The 23,733-nt window shown below is 54.0% G+C and overlaps 2 protein-coding genes across 5 annotated transcripts in view; one reads left to right on the top strand and one right to left on the bottom strand.

Annotated features, from left to right (window-relative positions):
• The first annotated feature begins 383 nt into the window (after positions 1 to 383).
• Positions 384 to 11,957, top strand: LOC144733414 (potassium voltage-gated channel subfamily V member 2-like). The gene is made up of 5 exons (XM_078615325.1): positions 384 to 389; positions 1,184 to 1,483; positions 5,679 to 6,599; positions 9,814 to 10,125; positions 11,690 to 11,957. Exons 1-5 carry the CDS (start codon positions 384 to 386, stop codon positions 11,936 to 11,938), a joined length of 1,788 nt encoding a protein of 595 aa, XP_078471451.1. The 3' UTR covers positions 11,939 to 11,957.
• A 1,308-nt stretch (positions 11,958 to 13,265) lies between these two features.
• LOC144733389 (3',5'-cyclic-AMP phosphodiesterase 4C-like) overlaps positions 13,266 to 23,733 on the bottom strand; it is a 125,798-nt gene continuing 115,330 nt past the window's right edge. For all 4 annotated transcript variants that reach the window (XM_078615289.1, XM_078615288.1, XM_078615291.1 and 1 more), the window contains 3 exons: positions 22,841 to 22,963; positions 22,138 to 22,320; positions 13,266 to 20,253 (listed from right to left, as the gene is read on the bottom strand). In XM_078615289.1, coding sequence (XP_078471415.1) covers positions 19,612 to 20,253; positions 22,138 to 22,320; positions 22,841 to 22,963 — 948 coding nt within the window. In that variant the 3' untranslated portion in view covers positions 13,266 to 19,611. The remainder of the gene's footprint in view (positions 20,254 to 22,137; positions 22,321 to 22,840; positions 22,964 to 23,733) is intronic.

Here is a 23,733-nt window from a genome sequence, read left to right as displayed (position 1 = left end):
TGTATATTTGTAGATTGCATGTCTCTCTGCCCGTGGTCGCGTGGGACTTTCTCCAGGTCCTCGGGTTTTTCCCTCCACATTTCGAAACATGCGTTTTAGAGTATTTGGCTGCAATACATTTCCACGCGATGAGCTACTACGTTGGGCTATCATTTATGGTCAGGTCGCTTCTGAAAATAGAGCGATATTGCTCAGTGGTCTCGACGTAAAATAAAAATAGCGAAAACGGTAGTTATATTCAGGGGACCTTTTTGGCAGTATTCAAACTATACTGTTGGCTTTTTGGCGTCCTCTGGTCTAACACCGATGAGACAATGCCATACAGAAGTCTGTCTTTGGTGTACACCAATCAGTGTCAAAAACAATGCACGCATTATCAGAGCATGTCGGTTTGCATGTTTTTACACAGGTATGTGTGGTTAATGCAGATTTGATTCCGTGTTTGAACATCTTAACACCAATTTTATTTTTCATCAAGAGTTATGTTGATGTCGCATTCCTCCACGGACACTGCGCCACCTTCACGAGAGGGTCCTTGAGAGGGGCGAGTGAATAATCTCTGCGCTCATCCCACCAACCTCAGCCCGCCCTCATTATCTAGCCTCTTTCTAAGTCTCTAATACTTCTGTGTCTCTGTGCTCCCGTGCGCGCACCTGTGTCCATCATCTCTCCCCCCTCACACCCGAAGTCTCTGTTACCTCTGCTGTTGTTATCCGACAAACGTCTTTTACATCTCTCTCCCTTCTCTGTGCGTGTGCACATATCTCGATTACCAGGCACCCTCTGGCAAACCTCCTGCAACGTCTAATACACTCTTCCTCGCTTCCACTGTAGTATCTCTCGCATTCTATAACGCTCTCGCTCTCTCCTATCACAAGGCTGTACTATATCTCTCCCAATGAATCTCTAGTGCAACGGTATCTCCTATACCATCAGCCACTGCACACCTCTTCAGTACAATTAACCGTTGTACAGATATCCTTCTCCCAGATATCTCCTGAAACATCGCTCTTCCTGAAATACTATTGCTGCACCAGCGTATACCCCCTTCATCCATCTCTCTTCAGCCACACGCGTTGCCCAGAGCACTCCCCGTCTCATCTGCCTCTCTCTGTCTGCCAATCGCCTCTCTCAACCCTCGGAGCCTCCGGCTGCTCCCCGCCTCGTCCCATCTCTCTGTCAGTCTCCCAGCCCCTCCGTCTCCGCGTCCGTCTACGCCTTCCACGGCTGCCTCGTTCGTCGTCAGTCAGTGAGGGAGATGCTGAAGAGACGCTTCAGCGAGTTCGTCTTGGGCCGCCAGGAAGTCGTCACGGGCAAGTCCGACCTGCAGGCTGCCCGGGAGAGTTCCATCCGCCACTGGAGCTCGGCGCAGGAGCTTGCGTACTTGTGGTGCGACAGCAGCGACTCGGACGAGTCCCGCGATTCCCTCGAGTCCGTGCGCGCCGCCCACGCGGGACAGCCGCGCAGGAGCAGCTACTATTACGTCTCCGACGAGGATGATTGTGGTGGTGGTGGTGGTGGTCATAATGATGACGATGATGGTGGCGGGGGTGGTCATCATCGTCGTCATCGCGAGCACGGGACAGACTCCGGAGATGATGGTGAAGGTCATGGCCACCATCACGTTCATTGTCATCATGAGCTCCAAGACGCTGGGAGAGAAGGTGAGACTTTGGATCAGGGCCGGTGCTGGCCCTGCACATCGGCACCAGCGAATGTCCCGTTGGCACCACCCAGGTTCCCTCTCCTCCTGAGTGACGTCTCACTCTCACGGGGGGAGCAGGCGACAGGCTTGCCTCGGAGAGTCAAAACAACCGAAAGCGATTCCCCTGCTCAAATGAGTTTCGAGGCATTGGTGCTCAGCTTCCGTTCATAGCCCTGAGCCAGTGGTGGGATTTCCACATTCATATGGTAGGGGCGAGTATCCCCATAGCATTACTGTTGACTTCCCCAACGACTGGTTCTTTCTGCTCTGAATTATATTTGCTCATTGCTACACAGTACGTATTTTGTTTCTTTACGTTTTGCTTTTGTCATTTCGTGACCCAGGTCACTCATTCAAGTGCGACTCATCCAAGTATCTTGAGATCTCACAGGCTGGTTAAACAAAATCAATGTGGAACTTGACTTCAATTGATTAATAATGGTGCGTTAAATTTCGATTTAAAGCTTTCGTGACTGCAGGGATTCATCTTCTTGTTCTTTGGTTCTTTCGGTAAAGTCACGTATAAAGATAAAATAATAAATTAAATAATAGCATACGACGTTTCGATTGCAACACAAGCAATCATCATCAGGTATAAATTAAATAGCAACAAAAAATCTAACCAGAAAACTATAGACAGACATATAAGCAGACAGATATCACCAAGATACATAGAGAGAGTAACACAGGTACAGAGAGGGAGATCGTCTCTGTGGGGTGGCCTTAAATAGACAGAGGCCACCCCACAGAGACGATCTCCCTCTCTGTACCTGTGTTACTCTCTCTATGTATCTTGGTGATATCTGTCTGCTTATATGTCTGTCTATAGTTTTCTGGTTAGATTTTTTGTTGCTATTTCATTTATACCTGATGATGATTGCTTGTGTTGCAATCGAAACGTCGTATGCTATTATTTAATTTATTATTTTATCTTTATACGTGACTTTACCGAAAGAACCAAATAATAATTCCTGCAGTCACGAAAGCTCCAAAATTAAGATTCATCTTCTTGGTTCTTTCGGTAAAGTCACGTAGAAGGGAAGTAATAAAATAATAAAAATAAAACATAATAAAATAATTCTCACGACGTTTCGGCCACAACACAAGCAGCCGTCTTCAGGTGGAGAACAGGTCTGTCAAGTAGACAGAGTCTGAATGGCACGCTCCAGGCTTGGAGCGACTATTTATGCTGGGATGGAGGGGCGAAGAGCGTCTTGACAAAATAATTTGCATATCAAGAGGAATTTAGCATATTTATGGGAAATGCAGATATGTGATTAGTACTACTTGTGAAATGCGTAGGAGGTTTGGTGAGGTGTTTAAAGTCATTATGCCCATGCATTATGCAGGATTAGCAGTATCAAAGGGAGGGAGTAAGGTTAGAATTAATAAAGGGAAGGAATGTTAATAATATGGCGCCGCAGCAACTAATATGCTTATTGACTATACCTTGTCATATTACACTGTTTTATTCTACCCACTCAACTGTATAGCACACTGTTATATATTCACTATAAAATTACGATACTATATATTACCTTATACATTGTATTAAACATTACACTTTAATACTATTTATTATTATATAATATGCTATACACTATACCATAAACCGTCGCGTGAAAAGTACTAAGAGGAAGCAACGAAATATGTCAATGGGAGAATGGTGATAGGAAGCTTGCAGCGGAGCAAAGAATCCATTCCCTGCGGAGTGCTCCGCTGCAAGCTTCCTACCACCATTCTGGTGAGCAGGCCTGGGTAAAACTACGTGGCCGGGAGTCGGAGCCATTCCCTGTACACCTTGGTGTGCGACAGGGATATCCTCTGGCTCCCACATTATTTAACATATTTTTCGACCACGTAGTTCGTGAAGCCTTTGATGGCTGTACTGGAGGAATTTCCATCTGGTACAGATACAATGGGAGGCTGATCGATGCCCGGGTGTGGTCAAGGGATGGCTTCCTATTATGTATACCGTTGATCTGGTAATTGCTGCTCACTCAGAGGAGGAGTTGGAGGTGCTGCAGCTGAACCTGGAACTTGCCACGAAGAGGTGGGGCCTTACCATCAGCGCCACCAAAACTAAGCACCTGCCTGGGTATTTTGTACCATTGGACAATCCACCCCCACAACTCCCAAGTGATGGGGCAGTTGTGGAAAGAGGAGAGAGTTTCCCATACCTGGGCAGTGTGCTCATGACCGGCTCCGGTTTGACAGCACAGGTATCACTCCGAATCAGTCGAGCGGAATTATATTTTCATTGGTTGTGTAATGCTGTGTGGAAGCTATTCGGTCTGTTGCTCCGACGAAGCTTCAGGTCTTCTCGGCCACAGTCATTCCCTCTCTTTTCTACGCTTGCAAAACGTGGACCCCCCTAGTGGAACAACTTCGCCGGTTAGAAACATTTAGGCTGGCCTGCCTACGATCAAACCTGGGTTTAACCAGGCTGGATTGTGTGATGAGCTCACAAATCCTTGAAAGATCTGGATAAAGTCCCACCGGTGAGCTCCTCCGACAGGCAAGGCTGTGTTGTCTGGGTCGTGTAGCCCGCATGCCCAGCCACCGCATGCCTAAACAGTTTTTGTTTGGCCGGATCGAGGGGGCTAAACGGGCGCGGCACGGGCTAGAGAAGAGATAGAGTGATGTGGTACAGGAGGATGTGGAGCTGAGTGGACTTGCAGATGACTGGTACCAGCGGTGTCAAGATCGTTCACTGTGGATGAGGCTCGTGAAGGACGCTCCTGGGCAGTTGGAGGCAGTCGCACTCCAACAACAATGGAGGGCGGAGGAGCGACGCTCACAACAACGAGCAGAGCGCCGGGTGGCTAAAGCACAGCAAGTTGGCACAGTAGGGAGCACAGGTGGTGCATCAGCCAGTCTTCTCAGTAAGTCGACCCGTGGCAGCTGCTGGGTCTGTCCCGTGACCTGCCAGCTGGCCTTCGACACTTCACGTGGCCTCAACTTGCACATAGCCTGGCACAAGTGTCGTGGTGACGTCACCGCCACTTAGTGACGAATGGCGGTTGTTATGGTGGTGCGTGGTGGCGCGTGGTGGCGCGTGATGCGTGGTGGTTCGTGGTGTGCTTGGTGTGCGTGGTGGTGCGTGGTGGTGCGTGGTCGTAGTGGTGCGTGGTGGTGCGTGGTGTGCTTGGTGTGCTTGGTGTGCGTGGTGGTGCGTGGTGGTGCGTGGTGGTCGTAGTGGTGCGTGGTGGTGCGTGGTGGTGCATGGTGGTGCATAGTGGTGCTTGGTGGTCGTGGCGCTTGGTGGTGCTTGGTGGTCCGTGGTGGTCGTGGTGGTGCGTGGTGTGCGTGGTGGTGCGTGGTGGTGCTTGCTGGTGCGTGGTGTGCGTGGTGGTGCGTGGTGGCGCGTGGTGTGCGTGATGCGTGGTGCGTGGTGGTGCGTGGTGGTGCATGGTGGTGCGTGGTGGTGCATGGTGGTGCTTGGTGTGCATGGTGGTACGTGGTGGCGCGTGGTGGCGCGTGGTGGCGCTTGGTGGTGCGTGGTGTGCGTGGTGGCGCGTGGTGGTGGTCGTGGTGGTGCGTGGTGGTGGTCGTGGTGGTGCGTGGTGGTGCGTGGTGTGCGTAGTGGTGCGTGGTGGCGCGTGGTGGCGCGTGATGCGTGGTGCGTGGTGGTGCGTGGTGGTGCATGGTGGTGCGTGGTGGTGCATGGTGGTGCTTGGTGTGCATGGTGGTACATGGTGGCGCGTGGTGGCGCTTGGTGGTGCGTGGTGTGCGTGGTGTGTGGTGGTGCTTGGTGTGCATGGTGGTGTGTGGTGCGTGGTGGTGCGTGGCTACAAGCCAGTGCTGTGGACGTGGGGGCTGGTGGGCTGCATGAAGTTCACGGGTTGGACATCTGCAGGGCTTTTTCCTACTTTAACGTGAGCATCGTGAAACCACACAGCACGGCCCTCTGATGAGTCCCGAGACGTGGCGAGACTTATCCGCATTAAGTGCTGTATTATCATGACCCACCCTAGACGGCAGCGGAGATGAAACCCGAGGAGGTGGGAGTGGCAGAAGCAGCAGCAGCAGGAGCGTCACTCACGACGGCGGCGCCCTTCCCAGGAGCCGCATCGCGGACGTGAGCGCGCCCCCGGCTCCCGACGCGTGCAGGGGGCCCGGTGGGAGGCTGCTCCGCATCAACGTGGGAGGGAAGCGATTTCGCATTCCCAGGCACGCGGTGACCAAGTACCCGAGGACCAGGCTGGGCCGTTTGGCCGGCCACACGGAGCAGGAGAGGCGCCTGGACCTGTGCGACGACTTCTCACCGAGCCGGCGCGAGTACTTCTTCGACCGCGACCCGCTGGCGTTCGCGCACGTCTTCAACTGGTACAGCGCCGGCACACTGTGGGTGCGCGACTCGCTGTGCCCGCGCAACTTCATCGAGGAGCTCGAGTACTGGGGCGTCAGGCCCCGTCACGCCAAGCTCTGCTGCAGAATCCTCTTCGAGGAGCGGCAGGACGAGATCTCGGACTTCCTCAAGGTCCAGCGAGAGCTCGAGGACGAGCTGGAGAGCGAGACGAGCGATGATTGCTTCGACGGGATGCGCATGGGCGAGGTGCGCCGCGGCCTCTGGACCCTCACGGAGAAGCCCTTGTCTTCCTTCGCCTCCAAGCTCGTGTCCGTCACGTCCACTCTGTTCCTGCTGCTGTCCATCGCGGCGATGACCCTGAACACGATGAGCGACGGACTGTTCGGAAGCGGAGCTGGCGGCGCGGCTGCGGCGGCGTGGGGCAACCATCCCACGCCGCTCGACCACGTGGAGACCGTGTGCATCGCCTTCTTCACCGCCGAGTATCTGCTGCGGCTGCTCTGCACGCCCAACCTCAGGCGCTTCATGCGCAGCGTCCTAAATGCCGTCGACGTCATCGCCATCATCCCCTTCTACATCCAGGTGAGCGTCGCCAGGCCCGTCGTCTCGTTGGCAGTCGCATCGGCACCTTTAATGAGGGCCACCGGATCGGACCGCGATTTTCGAATGGCAATTTTGTTGACAGAAACATTAATTAAGCGGTTGCATTCATCCACTTCGTACGCCAATTCTGCCCCCCCCCCCCCATTTTTCTCATGGTGCGTGGCAGCACATGCAAGCGCTACGTTTGAGCCTGCGAGCGGATTTCAATGATTGGGCTTTCGTAACCTCAATGGGGGTGCCACGTCAACAGTTGTCAGCCTCCCGGGTAACAACAACTGTCCTACCCTCCCGGCCTGCGCAAGCTCTGAGCTCGTGCAGGAGACGTGAGATTGACGGATCACCCACTGGAGACTTGACCGCACGCACGCAAAATTCAAATGTCCTGAGCTTCGCGAGTGCAGTGCGCCGCGCTATTAATCCGGCCGCCCGAGTTCGATTCCCGCTCTCGCCCAACAACACCAGCGACGATTATCTGAAACCATTACGGCTCCTACTCTCGGTCGACTCAGCTTCAATTGAGTACCTGGCGCAGTGTGTAAACATCGCTAGCACTGGGGAGACAAAGGCGGCCGGGCGTGGTGCTGGCCACCCACCCCTAGTGTTCTGTACCGGCCTTCATAGGTGCTCGCTAACAGCACTTGCCTTATCAATCACATGGTCATGCTCATAATAATAATCACCAGCCATGATTCTATCCACTGCTGGATTAAGGCCTTCCAAATCCACCACCATAGGTAAAAGCATCATCACGATGCTGTACAATTGGGTGGATGTGATCTCTTCCTGGGGGGCACGTGGGTTGGAATACTACAGAGCAGAGAGGGAACCGGCCAAACAATGTCGAAGATTTAACAATACACGGGTGTGCAGCGTTTCACGTACAAAAGCTCCCAGCCTTGTCCACACCACCAGCTCAACAGTGCTGAACGTGTGGCCACGTCGTTTAGAACCACCACCTCAAAGAGTTGAGAGAATGTGATGATCCCAAACAGGCCACACATTTAGTTCGAATGAGCTGGTGGTCTGGATATAAGGGTTAGGATTATTGAGTGCATTGTTCAATCGACTTTGTTTCCAGCATGAATTCAAGTTTACATTGCGATGAGTTTTCTCGTCATTCACAGAACCCAATTTCAAACAAACTAAAGACCATGTCCTGGCGTGAAGCAGAGAATGCTGCTCAAGACCGTCCGGCATGGCGTAGGCTTGTTGCGGCCTTATGCTCCACAGGGGGCGAAGAGGAGTAAGATAAGAAGACGGAATCTAATTAAACATTCTAAGGAGCAGAATACTGAAAAAGTCGTGAGGCTTTCCTTGGTTAATGCTATTAGCTTGCTGCACTTGATCGGGTGGCTAAACCGGATCCACGCTCTGGACCTTGACATTGCTTTGACACATCTGGGAATTAGCCGAATTAGCCTCCAGACAGCTGGCCACACCAAGTTCAGTTTCTGTTGTAATGATACATTATATATTTGTATTTACTCTGGAAAGCCACGTCGAGTCTGAACACTCCCTTTCAGAGGAAACCCACGCAGGACAGGGGGAGAACATACACACGCTCTCACAGAAAGGCGCCCGATTCTGGAATCGAACCCAGGTCCTGCTTGCTGTGAGGCACGAGTGTTACCACTGCGCCCACACTCTTGATTAGCTAACTTCCAGAATTAGTTCGACACGCGGCACACACTCTGAGCAGGGCATTTAAGAGGTGCGACCCTGGTGCGGATACAAAAGGGCTACTTAAGTTACTTCAAATGGAGTCGCGTGATGTCATCTTGTGAAGCTGTTCCCGGACAGGGCGGTGCACCGCTGCTCGCTGCGAGAGTTCGGAAGGGAAAGGAGTTCTTGTCCAGACAAGATCCTGAGAGCATAATTGGAATATAATTGGAAATACAAAAAACAGCATCGACCAAACCAACCAAACCAACCTCTCTCTCCAGTGCAGTATAATTTTAAGGCTTTGGCTACAAATATGAATGTTTGCGGTTTGCATCCCGCAGTCCACCCTGGTTAATACTTCAAGTATATTAACCGTAAAATGACAGACGCGCCGTTTTCTTCACAGTGGACGTTAACGATCCTGCGACGTCGTTTTAATATCAGTAGGGCAATTGTGTGCTGGTCGTCGCGGTCAAAATTTGCCCCTACTGGCAGACGAATACTGGCAGACGAATACTGACTTGCAGGTCTGTGCTCAGTCAGCTTGTGTCGCACAGGGGCAGCTGCCATAAAGCCATAAAGGGGTCCCCCCCAACCCGCCCCCCCACGAGACAAAACAACTAACACTAACCTCCGAGATGTTTCGTTACGGTATTGAACGCAAGTATCGTCATTACATGATAACCGCCATTGATTTTGTGGGCAATCATAGCAACATCGTCCGACCGGTGACGCCCATGTGTGGACAAAGGGCCCCGACGCGGCCGGTTTTGGGCGCTCACGACCGCCAGCCGCACACCGCCACTCTGAACAACCCACACAGAACCGTGGGACATCCTCACGGCTCAATGCCCGATTCACAAATACGGGGGAGGCGGCATCACAGCGATGCACCGCTACGCTACTCTTGACGAAATTACCAAGCTCAACCACCTCCGTGTAAAATGAGAGCTGCCGCTCTGCATCAACGAGTGGCATGGGGGCAGTGAACCCTCGTCCGATGTTCGCCACAGACACGGCCCGAGTTCCAGGCACGGCCAAGAGGGCTCCAACCGGAATAGAACCGTTGTAACAGAAACTCAAACATAGCCGGAGTGAATGATGAGTATAATAGCTGGGTGGTGGCTACGCTGCTCGTGGTCTCTGTGATCGAGTGCTTTGGATGCAGCGAGGGTTGGTGGATCACCGTACAAATGTCGTGAAACTCTCTTCCTGTGGGCGTCAAGGTGCCATGCCCTGGCTCGCCAGGAGACGGCAGTGCAGATGTTCCATCTGTATGTATAATTGGCCGATAGAACTTCATATATAGAGGACCACAGAGCTGGGGGTGTAGAACTTGTCGCCGGCTCACTAAATGGTTTCTGCTGCCTTCCCGCTTGCCTGTGGCTCCTTCTCTTTGCGCCTCCGAGTCGTCCTCCCTCCCTCTCTCTCGTCGAGAGCGAGCGGATGCTGCGCGTTGCGAGTTTGAGACCTCACGGCTATCGCTGTGGTGGTGGTGGTGACCACGGCGCTGGGACGGTGCGCGCGGCAGGTGATGTTCGAGCAGGTGGTGAGCGACCGCTTCGACGTGGAGGTGCGCACCGTGGAGAAGGTCGGCAAGCTGGGCCAGGTGCTGCGCATCATGAGGCTCATGCGCATCTTCCGCATCCTCAAGCTGGCGCGCCACTCGACGGGGATGCGAGCGTTCGGTTTCACGCTGCGCCAGTGCTACCACCAGGTCGGCTGCCTCTTCCTCTTCATCGCCATCGGCATCTTCATCTTCTCGGCGCTGGTGCACTCGGCAGAGCACGACTCGCCCGGCACCAACTTCACCAGCATCCCCGGCTCGTGGTGGTGGGCCGCGGTGAGACAAAGATCTCCCTTATAGCCTTTAACAGGCTGTTGAGGCAAGTGCGGTTAGCGAGCACCAATGAAGGCCGGGACGGTAACACGAGAGGGTGGGTGACCAGCACCACGCCCGACCGCCTTTGTCTCCCCAGTGGTAATGTTTACACATCGCACCAGGTACTCATTTGAGGCTGAGTCTACCTAGGGGAGGCCCAGGACCGGTTCAGATAATCGTCATCGGTGCTTGCCATGGGCGGGAATCGCCGGGTTCGTATCATGGCACGCCAACTGCTAGACAGACCCCAGGGAGAGGAGAGAGCGCCCGCAAAAAAAAAACCACGCTGGCCAACGTCAGCCCAACGTTGGCACGTGGTCCAACGTTCCATGACGACTGGGAGGAGAGCCCTGAGACTGATAGACAAACGGAAGGCGGTGGTGGTGGACCCCCCCCGCCCCCGCCTGGCGCCCCGAATCGCGAAGGGTCACCGCGATTCAGGGTCACAAAGTCATGTGACGGGCCACCGTCTTCACGTCGCGGTGAATGCCCGCGCCTCCAGTGGCTGCAGGAGCCACGCGAGCCAAATACAATGGCAAGGCGCAACAGACGATGAAACGCCTATCCCGAAGTACGCGGTGCGGTGTGTGTGTCGCGGGGTTTAAGAATGGATGTGAATCGCCGCGTTGTCCACCCCGAGTATTGTGCGTGTTAACAGGCTTTTGAACACATGTTTTGTTAAATTTGGGTTAACTGCTGGTTCAATACAGATGCATATAGGTCAGTTCTGGTTAATCAATTGCATCAAACCAGTAACATTTTAGAGCGCATAGGCCTTTCGTCCGGCTTCTCGCGATGTGCTTAGAAGACGCATGGAGACACACAGCGGACATACTGAGACACACTGAGACACTGAGACACACAGCGACACTAAGACACACTGAGACACACAGAGACACACGGCGACACACCTGTTATTTTAATATACGATACCAGGTATCAGGCGTTTGGTATTCAGGGACTCTGCCCGCAGAGCGCCACATGACAGACGCGTCCGCCATGCAACTACAACCAACACAGTAGGCGCTCGGACGCACCAGACACTAATCATGTCAACCTGCAACATCGCAGCGAGAAAGGGAGCAGTGACCAGAGAAGCGGGCCGGCGCCAACAAATTGCCCAAGCTCTGCTTTCCTCGATTTGTTTTCAGCCGATTCGTGAGAGGGTTTATGCGTGCGGGAGCAAACCCGAGGCACGCGGAGCCAACTGGCGCGTGCCAGCACGCAGCCAGCCCTCGTGTGCCCCGCACAGAAGGGGCAGACGACATCAGACGACATCAGTCCGCTCTTGTGCTGCGCCGCCATCTCCCGTCGAGCGAGCCGGCAAAGGGAGTTGCGCGACATTTGCTGCCTCCACAACGGCGCCGGAGTAGGGGGCGAGGCGCGCAGTAGCCACCGCCGCCTTCCTGGCCGAGCGAACGTCGTGGGAAGCCCGGGTCAGGGTCAGATTCCGACGCGTCTCTGGCGAGCGCCGCGACCGCGTCTCCGACCCCCCCTCCTCCTCCTCCACCCCCGCGGGGCGCAGGTGAGCATCTCGCAAGTGGGCTACGGCGATATCTACCCGGAGACGGTGCTGGGCCAGGCGTTCGCCTTCTGCTGCATCTCGTTCGGCATCATCCTCAACAGCCTGCCCATCTCCATCCTGTACAACAAGTTCTCGGGCTACTACAACAAGCTCAAGGAGCACGAGTGCACATCGCGGCCGCGGCAGCGGGGCCGCCTCGACATCAGCAGCCGCGCCTACCGCAAGCTGTCGCGCGTGCTCAGCATCTGAGCCCCCCTACCCTGTACCCCCCTACCCTGTGTCCCCCTACCCTGTGCCCCCCTACCCTGTGCCCCCCTACCCTGTGCCCCCCTACCCTGTGCCCCCTACCCTGTGTCCCCCTACCCTGTACCCCCCTACCCTGTGCCCCCCTACCCTGTGCCCCCCTACCCTGTGCCCCCTACCCTGTACCCCCCTACCCTGTGCCCCCCTACCCTGTACCCCCCTACCCTGTATCCCCTACCCTGTGCCCCCTACCATGCGCCCCCCCGCGCAGTCACAGCCCTCGTGGCCGCGCTTCTCAAGAGGTGTACGGCCTACGCAGAGCACCGCGTGCGTTTGGAAGTCAAATTTAACCGACATTGACAACCCTCTTCCCAACTCCCAATCCTCCACCATTCGTTGCCCTATGCGGAGACTCGCCCACCCCACCGCCATAGCAATGTGCAATTCCCACTGTTGGCTCAGGGCTGTAAACAGGAGACGAGCACCGCCTGGAAGCTCGTTTGAGCCGGATAGAGATGATGCCTCTGAGCCAACTCCCGGTTCTATCCCCCAGCTTTAGCCGTCCGGACCTCGGCCTGGACAGCTCTGAGGACACCGCTGTCACAATCCGCTAACGTGGTCCTCGATCCCACGGGGGGGGGGGGGGGGGGGGGGTGGATGAGCTGACCCCTGACCAGGAGTTCAACTCGAGTGTTTTTTTATTTTGCCAGGTAAGGCCCACTACTGAGCTACACAGCTCTTTTTCAGAAGCGACCTGGCCACGAATGAAAGCTCAACAAAGTGGTGGCTTATCACGTGGACATTTATAGCAGCAGCCAAATTCTCCAAACGTACTGTGACGTTGATTCTAAATGTGGAGAGAAACCGGAGAACTGGAGAAAAATCCACGTGACCACGGGGGGGGGGGGGGAGAGACAGCAAACTCCAAATTTACAGGAGTCAGGGTCGGGATCCAACCCACGACCTCCTGCATACCAGGCGAGGTAGTTAACATCTCCTAGCCACCGTGGCGCCCCTCTCGCCACCGTGACGAGTCAGAGCCGAGGAGTCGATTGGAGCCGCACGTCGGGAGGGCGGTGGTGCGGTTACGCTGGTGGTGATGGCAGCGCCAAATTGCCGGTGAATTTCATCATGAAACACGTTGGCATGGACACCGTGGGTCCACACCGGTTTAATTGTGTGAAGGGTGGGAGACGGCGAGTATGGGCCGTCCCGTCACGTTTGACCGTGATGAGTTGATGGCACAACGCGCGGCTCGCGCAGCGACGCGTCGCCCGGGTCCGACCGCCCCCGTTGTGTCGGCCCGGCAAAATAAACGGGACATGACCACTGCGATGTCATAGGGTTTTTATAAATTCTCAAAGAGCTCGAGTGGATCAATAGGCAAAGTGTACGCAGGTCAGAGCTGGTAAAAACATATTTAAATATGCGGATGGAATACAAACACTTTTGTCAATTATTCAAATACTCCATTGCTGCTGAATATTTCTCATAGACATGCTCAAAAATTACGCAACATTCCACACACTTTAGAGCCTTCGCCATCGTCCTCGTGTGCCGTGCCGAGGGCTCGTGGTTGAAGAGCGCACGGCATATGCGTGGCTGCGAGCGCGGCGACACGTCGTGTGCTCTCGACAAGTTTCCCCCTCTTTGCCGATTGTAAGAGAGAGACGGAGAGATAGACAGAGAGAGAGACAGAGAGAGACAGAGAGAGACAGCGAGAGAGAGCGAGAGACAGATTTTCGAACGGCTATTTCGCAGAGGAGAGAGTGGCGGCGTTTCCTCTCGCTGGAGGCAGGCCTTCATGTCCGTCAGCCCATCGAGAGCACCGCGATCGGAGGAGCGGAGTGCTCACGGACGGCAAGTGTCGGGCACAGATTCGGTCTCTGAAACGCCAGCGACACTCCCTGCGGGGGGACTGTAGAGGGCCACGTGAGACGCTTCTCCCACCTCCCAGCTCAAGTTGCCGTGTGCCACGCAACTTAATTAGAGCCTCTAAATATGACGGGAAACCCCATTACAAGAGGAACGTGAGTGCAGACTTAACAACACACGCAGGTGTTCAGCAATGCATGTACAAAAAAACTATCAGCCTTATCCAGACCACCAGCTCAAAAGAACTGAGCGGGTGGCCACCTTGTCCTTTAGAACCACCGACTTGTAGAACATGTGTGGCCGTCCCAACTGGAGACCAGTGCTCCCTACTGGCCTATGGCCCTGGGAGCCCAATGGGGAACCCGTCTGTTTCACTGCCCCCCCATTGGGATGGCCACATTTTCTCAACTCTTTTGAGTCGGTGGCGACAACACGGCCACGTGGTCAGTTATTTTGCGCTCGTGGTCTAGCCAAGGCCGAGGAGCTTATGTGCCGTACGCGCGCCACTGCGCACCTTGTGCGTGCCGTTACCCCTACCATGGAACGAGTCGGATCTTGGATCTCTCACAGCAGGCCGCTTCGCTACCGCAGGGCACAGAGAGAGGAAGTGTTGAGTCTCAACACGAAGTCCACCGTGGAACTGACATCATCGACGATCCTCTGATATCGTCAGCCACAAACTGCAGCCGTGGCGGCATCGTAACCAATCGCGGACAAAATCCAAGATCTGAAACATCACCGTTAATTTTCTTAAGTGCCGTTATCAGGAATATACCCTCATTAGACCATTTCGAAGGCCAATGCAAATGTGTGCGTCCTGCCAAAACACCGCGTGTCCCTCTCCTCAAGCAGGGTAAACTAACCGCCCTTATCATTTAATAAATGCACTGAGGATGCAATAAATGAGTTCTGAATCAAAAGCTCTGCACGATGAGCACCGTCCGACGAGCGGCGCAGCGAAGAGGCCGCTGTACATCGCGTCGTTCACCAGCGTCGCGCACGGTGCCGGGGGGGCCGTTGCAGTAGATACAATTCCGTTTGGGAACACGGCGCGTTGCTCAACTTATTCAAATAAAAACACAGCCCCGTGCATTCCAACCGACTGAGTTGCGTCTCCTACTTCTCTAAGGGGAAGTTAAACGCGGCGAATCGTTATTGTGGCGTTTCCATCTCTCAGCGCACAACTCGCTCGAATTGCTCGACTCGCACGGGACGGCATCCGCGCGCAGCTCTCGGACTCTGCCCCAAGTGGTGGCCGCTACCATGAGGACTCTGGGGTGGTGGGGTCAGACTGCGCACGCACAGGGACTCGCACACACGCGCACTCACACACGCACGCACATGCTCGCACACATACATTCGCGCACACTCACGCGCACACTTATGCACGCATACATGCACACACGCACGCACTTGCAAAGACAGACAAAAAGCACGCAACAGATGGGACACGAATATAGGCAAACGAACTGAAAACGCTCTTGCACAAATCACGCGTGCACACCCAAACGGACACCGACAACTGCAGCCACACGCAGCTCACAGTCTCGCACGCACACGAGGAGCCCACGACACAGACTCGCGCTGACACCGCAGGTCTCTCCGTGTCGCCGGTAGATGTGGTAGGTGAAGTGCTGTAAGGCGGCGGGCGCACTGATGGGGTCAACAATTAATTTCTCCGCCTTTGTTTCCCCACGGTTTGATGGTACACTGCACCACTAATTTGAGACCGACTTGACAAAAGGGGGGCCCAGGCCAGGTTCCGAGATCACTTATCACTGCTGTTGTGCATGGGCAGTTTATGAACCTGGGTCACTGGGAGCACGGCACAGAACACTGCGCTCTCGTATCACCCCTTGCACACCCACTAACAAATACACACACGCGTACGTGCGCGCAGGCAACACACCCAAAACTCAGACAAAACCACCCCAGACACAAACCACCATCGCCACAGGCACACACGCGCGTGCAATCACCTTTTCAACTCTCACTTGCATACACAACCACCGATACTCAAACCAGCGCCGACACGCTCCACAGTTACACGCGCGGTAACCGAAAACCCAGCCAAACGGCACGGGGGGGGGGGGGGGGGCGTTCTGCCCACGGAAGACTCAATCTCGTTCTCGTAAGCGGTACCCTCTATCAGCCTCTTGAATTCCGCGACGCCTGCCCTGAGCGCTGCACACAGGGGAGGCCGGCTCCAGAGGCCACGTGCGACTCCGTTCCCACAAGCCCTGCGGCGAACCCGCACGGCCGCTTCTCCAAGCCGCCACACGGCAGCGTCGTGCGCTCCGACGACTCTCTCCGCCAACGTCATTTAAATCCTCCGATATTTTGTTCCTCGTGCCAGTGAACTTGTTGAGATTTGCATAAAATTTAGTTTCCGGGTTGTCAGCTACAGTTCTTGTTTGTTTTTGTTCCGAACTGCTTCCATTTCGGCTCCCGGTTTGTTTCCAGATGGTGGCGACCGCTCCACGGTTGTTTGGCCTCAGTCGTTGGAACATCGTCCGACAGCATGTTTGGGGGTCAGCCCTCTGGTGACCACGAGGCCGCCCGCGTCCCTTTGGGATCACGTCGCGTCGAATTCAATCTTTACACGACCACGGGGCTACAGATTTACAATCCTGCGATGAACAGGATCGTTCGGAGGTGATGGTTTGGTCAAACATCTGCCCTAAGACCCTCCCCGCCACCACCACCACCGGATCGACACAACCAGAACAACCTAAACTGTGACGTGGATGTGCGTTGAAAAATGATCCAAATTACCATGAATCATTATTTCGGCAGCTGATTCTAATTTTCGGTTGAATTAAACAACACTGGTCCCAGGTTTAGTGCCAATTATTAGAGTGACCCAGCCTCCTGTGCAAATCTCGCACAAGATTAACAATCAAATCATCAGAACAGCAGCCACTCGCGCCACAGAGCCAACCCAATCCCCATGTCACGCCACGTCCACTTGAAGTACTGCACGTTGAGAGTGGCCTTCCCCGCACCGTGTGGTGTAGTGAGACGCCAGGAATTCGGAACGTTTTCTTAACTTTTCAAACATTCAGACGGAGTCGGCATTTGTGCAGAGACTCGTGGAGAATGTTATTTCTGGTATCGCCAATTTCCAATGGGACATGACTATGACCCTGGCGTCGTCGATTATTTCACCCAACTGGAATAGATGCGAGTCGGGGCCCTTGCGTTCAAAGGAGGTTCGTGCTCATCTCCTGTGGTAGCTCAGAGGCAGTGGAGGGCATTCCACAAGCCTACGCCAAGAGACCAGATTGACTATTGCACAACTCCTGTTGACTTTTCCCCCCAACACCGGATGGCGCTGATGCTACGGGCCTCACAGAGGGAGGTTATGGCGGCGGTGGTGGTGATGAGCCGACGAGGAGACCCTGTGGCGCTACCCACCGAGATGTCTCCCGGCATCATCAATTCTCTACTTAAACGGTGCTCCAACTCACAAGCTCCAAGTCAAAACATACTGTTTAAATGACCCCGATGTTCATTATAACCTCAGTTTCTTGCTGATGACATTAATGTTAAGTGTCAAGGCGCTGGTACCTAACCAGTTTCTACATTGACCCCGAAAAGCCTTCGCGGAAATAACACTTGCTCTCAGCAGGGCACTCGTTTAGGATTGCTTGGTGAATTGTTTATGCGAGCACTTTTCGAATGTGGGAGCAAACCAGATGGTCCAAAGAAACCAATAGTTATGACGGATTAAATATCAAATGGCACAGCAGTGAGCGAGCAAATTACTTGGTGTGCTGCGCACGCAAGCACTGCCCTGCAGAGCCCACCAATGTGATGGCTCCATCTCTGTGCAACTCACCATCCCTACATCCGAGTGACTAGATCACAATGAGCACCATCGCCACAACTTCCACCACCACCACTACGACCTGGCTGAGACGACCTCACCTTCCTCGTGCCCGGTTTACCCGCCCAGGCGGACAAGAGCAGCAGGCCTGGGGGCAGGACTGCGACCCGGCCGCGGAGGAACGAAAGCAAAGCGTGCCGCAGGAATGGGGTGCGGGTCGGTCGCTACGCGTCACGCCCCGCGTTCGTTCAGCATGCGCAAGCCCCACCGTCGCACTTCAGAGTTACGCCGTGGTCGGCCAAAGAGCTCAGAGACGACCCAATCGCAGGGTCCCCCAGCGCACGCCCTCGCATGCACCCACAGCTACAACAGGAAGCACTGGGAAAGTGACTACATCAGCACGGTTCACTGTGTCCACTCTCAAGAGGCTAACTCGTACCGTAGATACACGCTATGATAATCTATACAATACATATATAGTCTCTTTATATATATGTGTGTGTGCATGTTACCCTATTAAGTACTTTATGTATGTACCCTATGTACATTTTTGGAGTTTTTTTTACGATACACAACAGCATTTAAATCTTTATTTAAATTATACGTTTAACATTAAAATAACATTAAAAAATATTAATTAGAAAATAACTAACGCGTGAAAATATGTCACGAGGCGTGTTCACCACGACCTCAAGTGACCTTTAACCCTCAGTGACCCTTTAACCTTGAGATTCAGGCAATCACAGTTTCTCTGTTTATCTCCTTCATTAAAATGAGATTAAGTTACGGAAGATAAAACATTTTACCATCGAACAAAATATTTCTGCAGGGTTAACATGTTAGGCAACTTATTCATATTATTATACCATATTCTATGCTCTTCCATAGTCATCGACTCACTTTGCACGCTCACCGGGGCAGGGTTATTACGAGGTGCGTTCACTGTGACAGTTATTCGTGCAAGTAGAGGAGTATTTATCGGTACACGAGTGCTCGCAAACACCTGGCTCTCATAAACCTAACACCCAGAAATATTTTGTTGCGTGGCGATGTTTCCGCTTCTTTTGATTTTCGTCTCCTCCGCTCCGCTGACGGGGCTCCGTGTGTGTTGCTGCCGGATTTGTGCGCTGCTTCCCTCAGGCTGGATTCTTTTTTTTAAAGGTACAATGTCAGCGTTTGCTAGCGGTCTGCAAGACCAGGCCAAGGCAAGTGGAGGGCAGCGGTAAAACACTCTCCGGACCGTTAAGCGCCGCTTGCATCGATCGGACCCGTCTGCCGTACCTCAAATCGGTTGGGCCAATCCCGGGAGAGGCCAGAAGAGTATACCGGCAGTAGCCCACGGATGGGCACCGCGGGCTCCCGTTTAGGCTAAATTGCAAGTGGGGTTCTTCGCTAGTCCAAAACTGGTGAGGCTGGTTTTGCGGAGGTGACGCCCGGCCCGTTGGCCGTGAAAGTGCGTCAGGCCGAGAAATGCTTTCCGCTGCTGCCACCTGCGTGAACGTGCTGCACCAGGCAAACGCGGTGCTTGAAGGGAGGCCCTTGGGAAAGGCGGGGGCGGGAGGCAGATCCAGCATTTTACGCGAGTCGTTCCGGTGGGGGGGGGGAGTGGGAAGGAGTCGAGCAGAGCGCTCCGTGCTCCGCGTCGGTGGCAAGCGCCGATAGGGGGGTGCTCGACTCGTATTGCTGTGTGGCGCCCCATGGCCGCGCTGCATCCCGTGCGGTGAGGGTGAAGCGTTTGGATAGCGGCGCGGTCGCCACTCCCCCGTGCCGTTGCCTCGTCTCTCCCCCCCCCCCGTACCCCTGCGTCGATGCGTTTTGCAGTTGCACCACGACAGAGTATCGTCTTAATTTATCCGTAACATTCACTGGGGGCAACATTTTTCCCAAAGTGCAAATGAAAAGCTCGTGGAAAAAAAGAAAATTTCACTATTATTTTTTCCGTAAAGTCTTGTGTTGCTCGGGCCGCATGTGGATTTCAGCCGTGGTTAAATGACCCATCGTCCGAATCCCCGAATCCCACGTCATGCGACTCAGAATCCTGCGCCCGTAACGTCCGTGCATCGTCGTCGTCATCGTCGTCATCTTCGTTATCATCGCGGTCATTGTCATCCACTCTGGGAACCAGGGCAAGGCAATTTTCGTGTCCGCAGCCGTGCTCTCCATCACCGTAGCAACACCTTCGTCCGCTCTGCAGGCAGCAGCAGCCAACACCGCTGCCGACCAGTCGGCTGGCGTCAGGGTCGAAGGCCGACGGGCCCTTGGAACGTATGGCCGCGGGCCCCGCCTCGTCCTCCAGCGTGAGTTCGAAGTGGAAATGCGACTCGGGCGGGCGCAGGCCAGATGCGCCGTGCGCCTTGGCGGATCCGGCATCGGTGGCGTCAGCGTCGGCGCCGCCGCTGCCGGCATCTCCGCCGTCGCAGCCGGGAGACGGCGAGGGGCTCAGGCCGTGCGGGGTGGGCGTGCCCTCATCGGGTGGAGGCGACGGGCTGCTGGGGATGGTGCTCTGGTAGAAGTCGCGGTTCTCCTCTAGCGTGTCCAGCATCTCCTGGGCGTCAGGCTGCACCAGGTCGGCCCACGTCTCCCATAGTGGGTGCACGATGTAGTCGATGAAGCCCACCTGGCCGGGGTGGGGACGGCAGACAGGGTTAGAGAAGCGCGGGCAAGGGCACTGCGGTCTGCTGCGCGCGCAAGGCCGTGCGGTCCAGATAACCCACCCAGGATTCATCCGCGCACAGCTGGAAAGAGTGCTTACAAATCACGTGCGTACTCGTTTGTAGGTGCTGTAATATCGGGGTTACGCTGCAAGCAGTTCAGAAAACTACACCGTTGTACTGCGCTCCTATGCTTCCCGCCTTCCCCAACCCATGGTGGAATGGTATGGCCCGCTCAAATACCAGGCCCTAACCGATTAAGAAATGTGACTTCCTTATCTCATTCCCATTTAAGATGAAACGGCAACATTCAGAGGCACAGTTATCGCACGCGCAAGTCTTGCGCGTTTTCGATTTTGATTGAAGGCGACATTTCCTGTCAGTTTTTTTTCTACCTTCTACGCGATGACTACAATTTTTGTTTACCCAAGAAGGTCTCGGCGAGTCCCGGCACTTGCTACTTCACGGCCTTTTTGTTCGGGGACGATTGCGGACGGCTGACGAAGGAGGAATTGCGAGTCAACCGCGAAATCCCACGGACACGAGGGCGGCAGAGCGTGCGCACAGCCGGGGTATCGGCCCCTGGCTAGGGACCCTCACAGGTTTCACTTCTGCTTAAAGGCACCAACCCCACCTCCGCCTGGTGGATTATCGGCTGAAATTACCACTATGCCGGGCTGCCTCACTTTCAAAATGTGGCCAGTGTAAACGGCGATAAACACGGCAAATGGGGGCTCACGGATCGTCCCGATGGCCTTCCAGATGTCTAAGTGGCATTTGTTTAAACAAAGAGAAAACTTATTGGTTTTGTACCCCCATGGGGATACAGCCCCCAGTGAAGGCAGGCCGCTAGGGAGCAACATTCATATTATTGGGCTGCAGAAACGTGGCATCGCCAAACAAGTTTCTTCTATTTTGGCCAATAATTGTGGTGATTGTTAAATTACAGTAGCGCCCTACCTTAATTTTCCAAAGCAGCTCAAAGCCTTATTGTTATAATAATTAATTCTAAAATAGTGAAGTGTAGTGTGGATTGAGATGCATTGTAGGTACCAGCTTCCTCAACTCAATGGTTTGTGTTCAGTGGAAGTTCAAAGACTAAATCCCAGTTTGCAAAACCAAGTAACAATGTTAATATTGATAAATGTAAGAAATAGGCTAAGCAAATTAACAGTTTGACACTCCCACAGCCATGTGTTTATCTGCTGCACGTCGCCCACTGTTTTGACGTTTGTGACCGGGGACAAGGTGGGCATGGCCCAGTTCGATGTTTGGAAACTTCCGTGGAAAAATGGGGGGGACTCTGGTCGTTCTGTATGTGCAATTACTTTTCTTTTCCCGACGCTGCCGCCGGGCGGCAGCAGCAGGCATCGTGAGTCTCGCCCACAACCAAACACCCCCCCCCGCACACCCGTCGGCTCCGTGAAATATCGGCACTGGCGACTTGGGGGCATCATCACCAGATCCCCACAAAAGACGGGACTGGCCACGAAAGGGAGAACGTATACAGAAGGTCGTGGGTTCGATCCCGACCCTAACGCCTTCTATACATTTGTAGTTTGCGTGTTCTCTCTCTCCCCGTGGTCACGTGGATTTTATCTCCGGGTCCTCCGGTTTTTCCCTCCACATTTAGAAACACGTGTTTAGAGTATTTGGCCCGCTATACATTTCCACTTCGTTGAGCGATTATTTGTGACCAGGTCGCTTCTGATAAAGAGTTATATAGCTCAGTAGGCCTTAACTGGTAAAATAAAGATAGTTTAGTTTTAGTATAATGTCCCGCACGCCTCATCATCGTGGGCCCTCGTTGCAAATCCGTGGCCCGTGCCGCGGGCGCCGCGCTCTCCAACCTGCGACTTCTCCACGGAGGCCGAGTGGCGGTCGCACATGGGGCTGATGTCGATGCCGCGCTCGCGCTCCCGGTCGCCCTGCTGGAAGAACTCCTCCATGATGCGCTCCGTCCACTGGCGGTAAAGACCCAGGGGCTTCGTGGGGTTGCTTAGGTCGGCACAGTGAACCATATTCTGCAACACCTTGAAAGAGCGAGAGAGGGAGGGAGAGCACCGGAAAAGCCACCATAGACATGTATGAGGTGTGTGTATAGGTGTATGACGAGTGTAGATGTGTATGTGGCACGTGCAGAGATGTATTTGGCACGTAGAGATGCGTATGGCGTGTGCAGACATGTATATGTGGGAGCAGTAGTGTAGTAAATAGCGCACTGCGCTATGAACCCGGCGACCCGAGTTCGATTCCAGCTCACGGCTAAACACCAGTGACAATTATCTAAACCGCTCCTGGGCCTCCCTGAGGTCGACTTAGCCTCAAATAAGTACCTGGTGCGGTGTAAATATTGCCATTGCGGAGACAACGGCGGCTGGGACTTCCACCTCTTCTGTGTGTCATGCCCGCCTTCATAGGTGCTACTTTCTAACAGCACTTGCCCCAACAGTCTGTTGAGGCAGTACGGGGGAACTTTGTCTTCGTTTGTGTATGTGGCATGTACAGAGAGGTTTACGGCAGGTGTAGACGTGTACGTGGCAGGCGCAGTACCTGTATACGGTCCGTGTAATTGTCGAGCAGCAGGACACCAGAAGACGTCACCTTCTTCGTCTCCACGGTTGTTTTGAGGTCGCCCAGAAGATTCATGTGCTTCGACATGTCCGTGGCCAGGACCTGCGTTCGCACACACGCGCAGGCGTCACGGCAACAGCAGCCGACGGTCGCCAATGGGCAACGGGCGCAGCCGAGTGGCAACTGCATCAGCTTCGGGCTCCACAATGTCAAACGCATGGGTGGCAGCGTCGCACAGTGATAATGGTCGTGCCTGGCCTGGGTTCGATTTCCTGACCCCGGGCACCTTTCTGCGTGGAGTTTGTATGATCTCCCACTATTCTACATGGGGTTCCTCCGGATTCTTCGGTTTCCTCCTCCTGTAGCAAAAAATCTACACAATGTAAGGAGTAGTGGCCAAAACATCCCAATGCTGAAACATGACACTGCCAATTTCTAAATTGGGGTGACACGTACATTGGGACAACACAATGTGAAAGGCTTTTCTGAGTAAAGAAGTGTAATAATAAAATTAAAAATGTGTTTTAAGCTGTCGTATGCTATACTCATTGATGGAAGCATTGCTCCTCGACCATTGTGAATGGGAAGGTGGTTGTCATCAGATGCACATTCACGTAATTCACAAACATCTACAGCAGAGGCCAGTCCTGATGATGCCAGGGCTATCATCTGTGGCCAAGTCCATTCAGATACAGATCCTGAGGCGCTACTGCACAAAATAAGTCATCCTTTAATTCTATATTTGCTTCATACCACACTTGATTAAATGCCTTTGCAACTCAAAGCGCCTTGCTTCACATCTCACTGCGTACATTCAAAGGGCACTCAGAGGCAGCTGTCCCTGAGCAGTACATTGTGACTCAGCACCTGGC

Source organism: Lampetra planeri, chromosome 46 (assembly GCF_965212315.1).
Source record: "Lampetra planeri chromosome 46, kcLamPlan1.2.h2, whole genome shotgun sequence".
Classification (NCBI taxonomy): Eukaryota; Metazoa; Chordata; class Hyperoartia; order Petromyzontiformes; family Petromyzontidae; genus Lampetra; species Lampetra planeri.
Note: the sequence above shows the minus strand (reverse complement) of the source record. Positions and strands in the feature narration are given on the sequence as shown.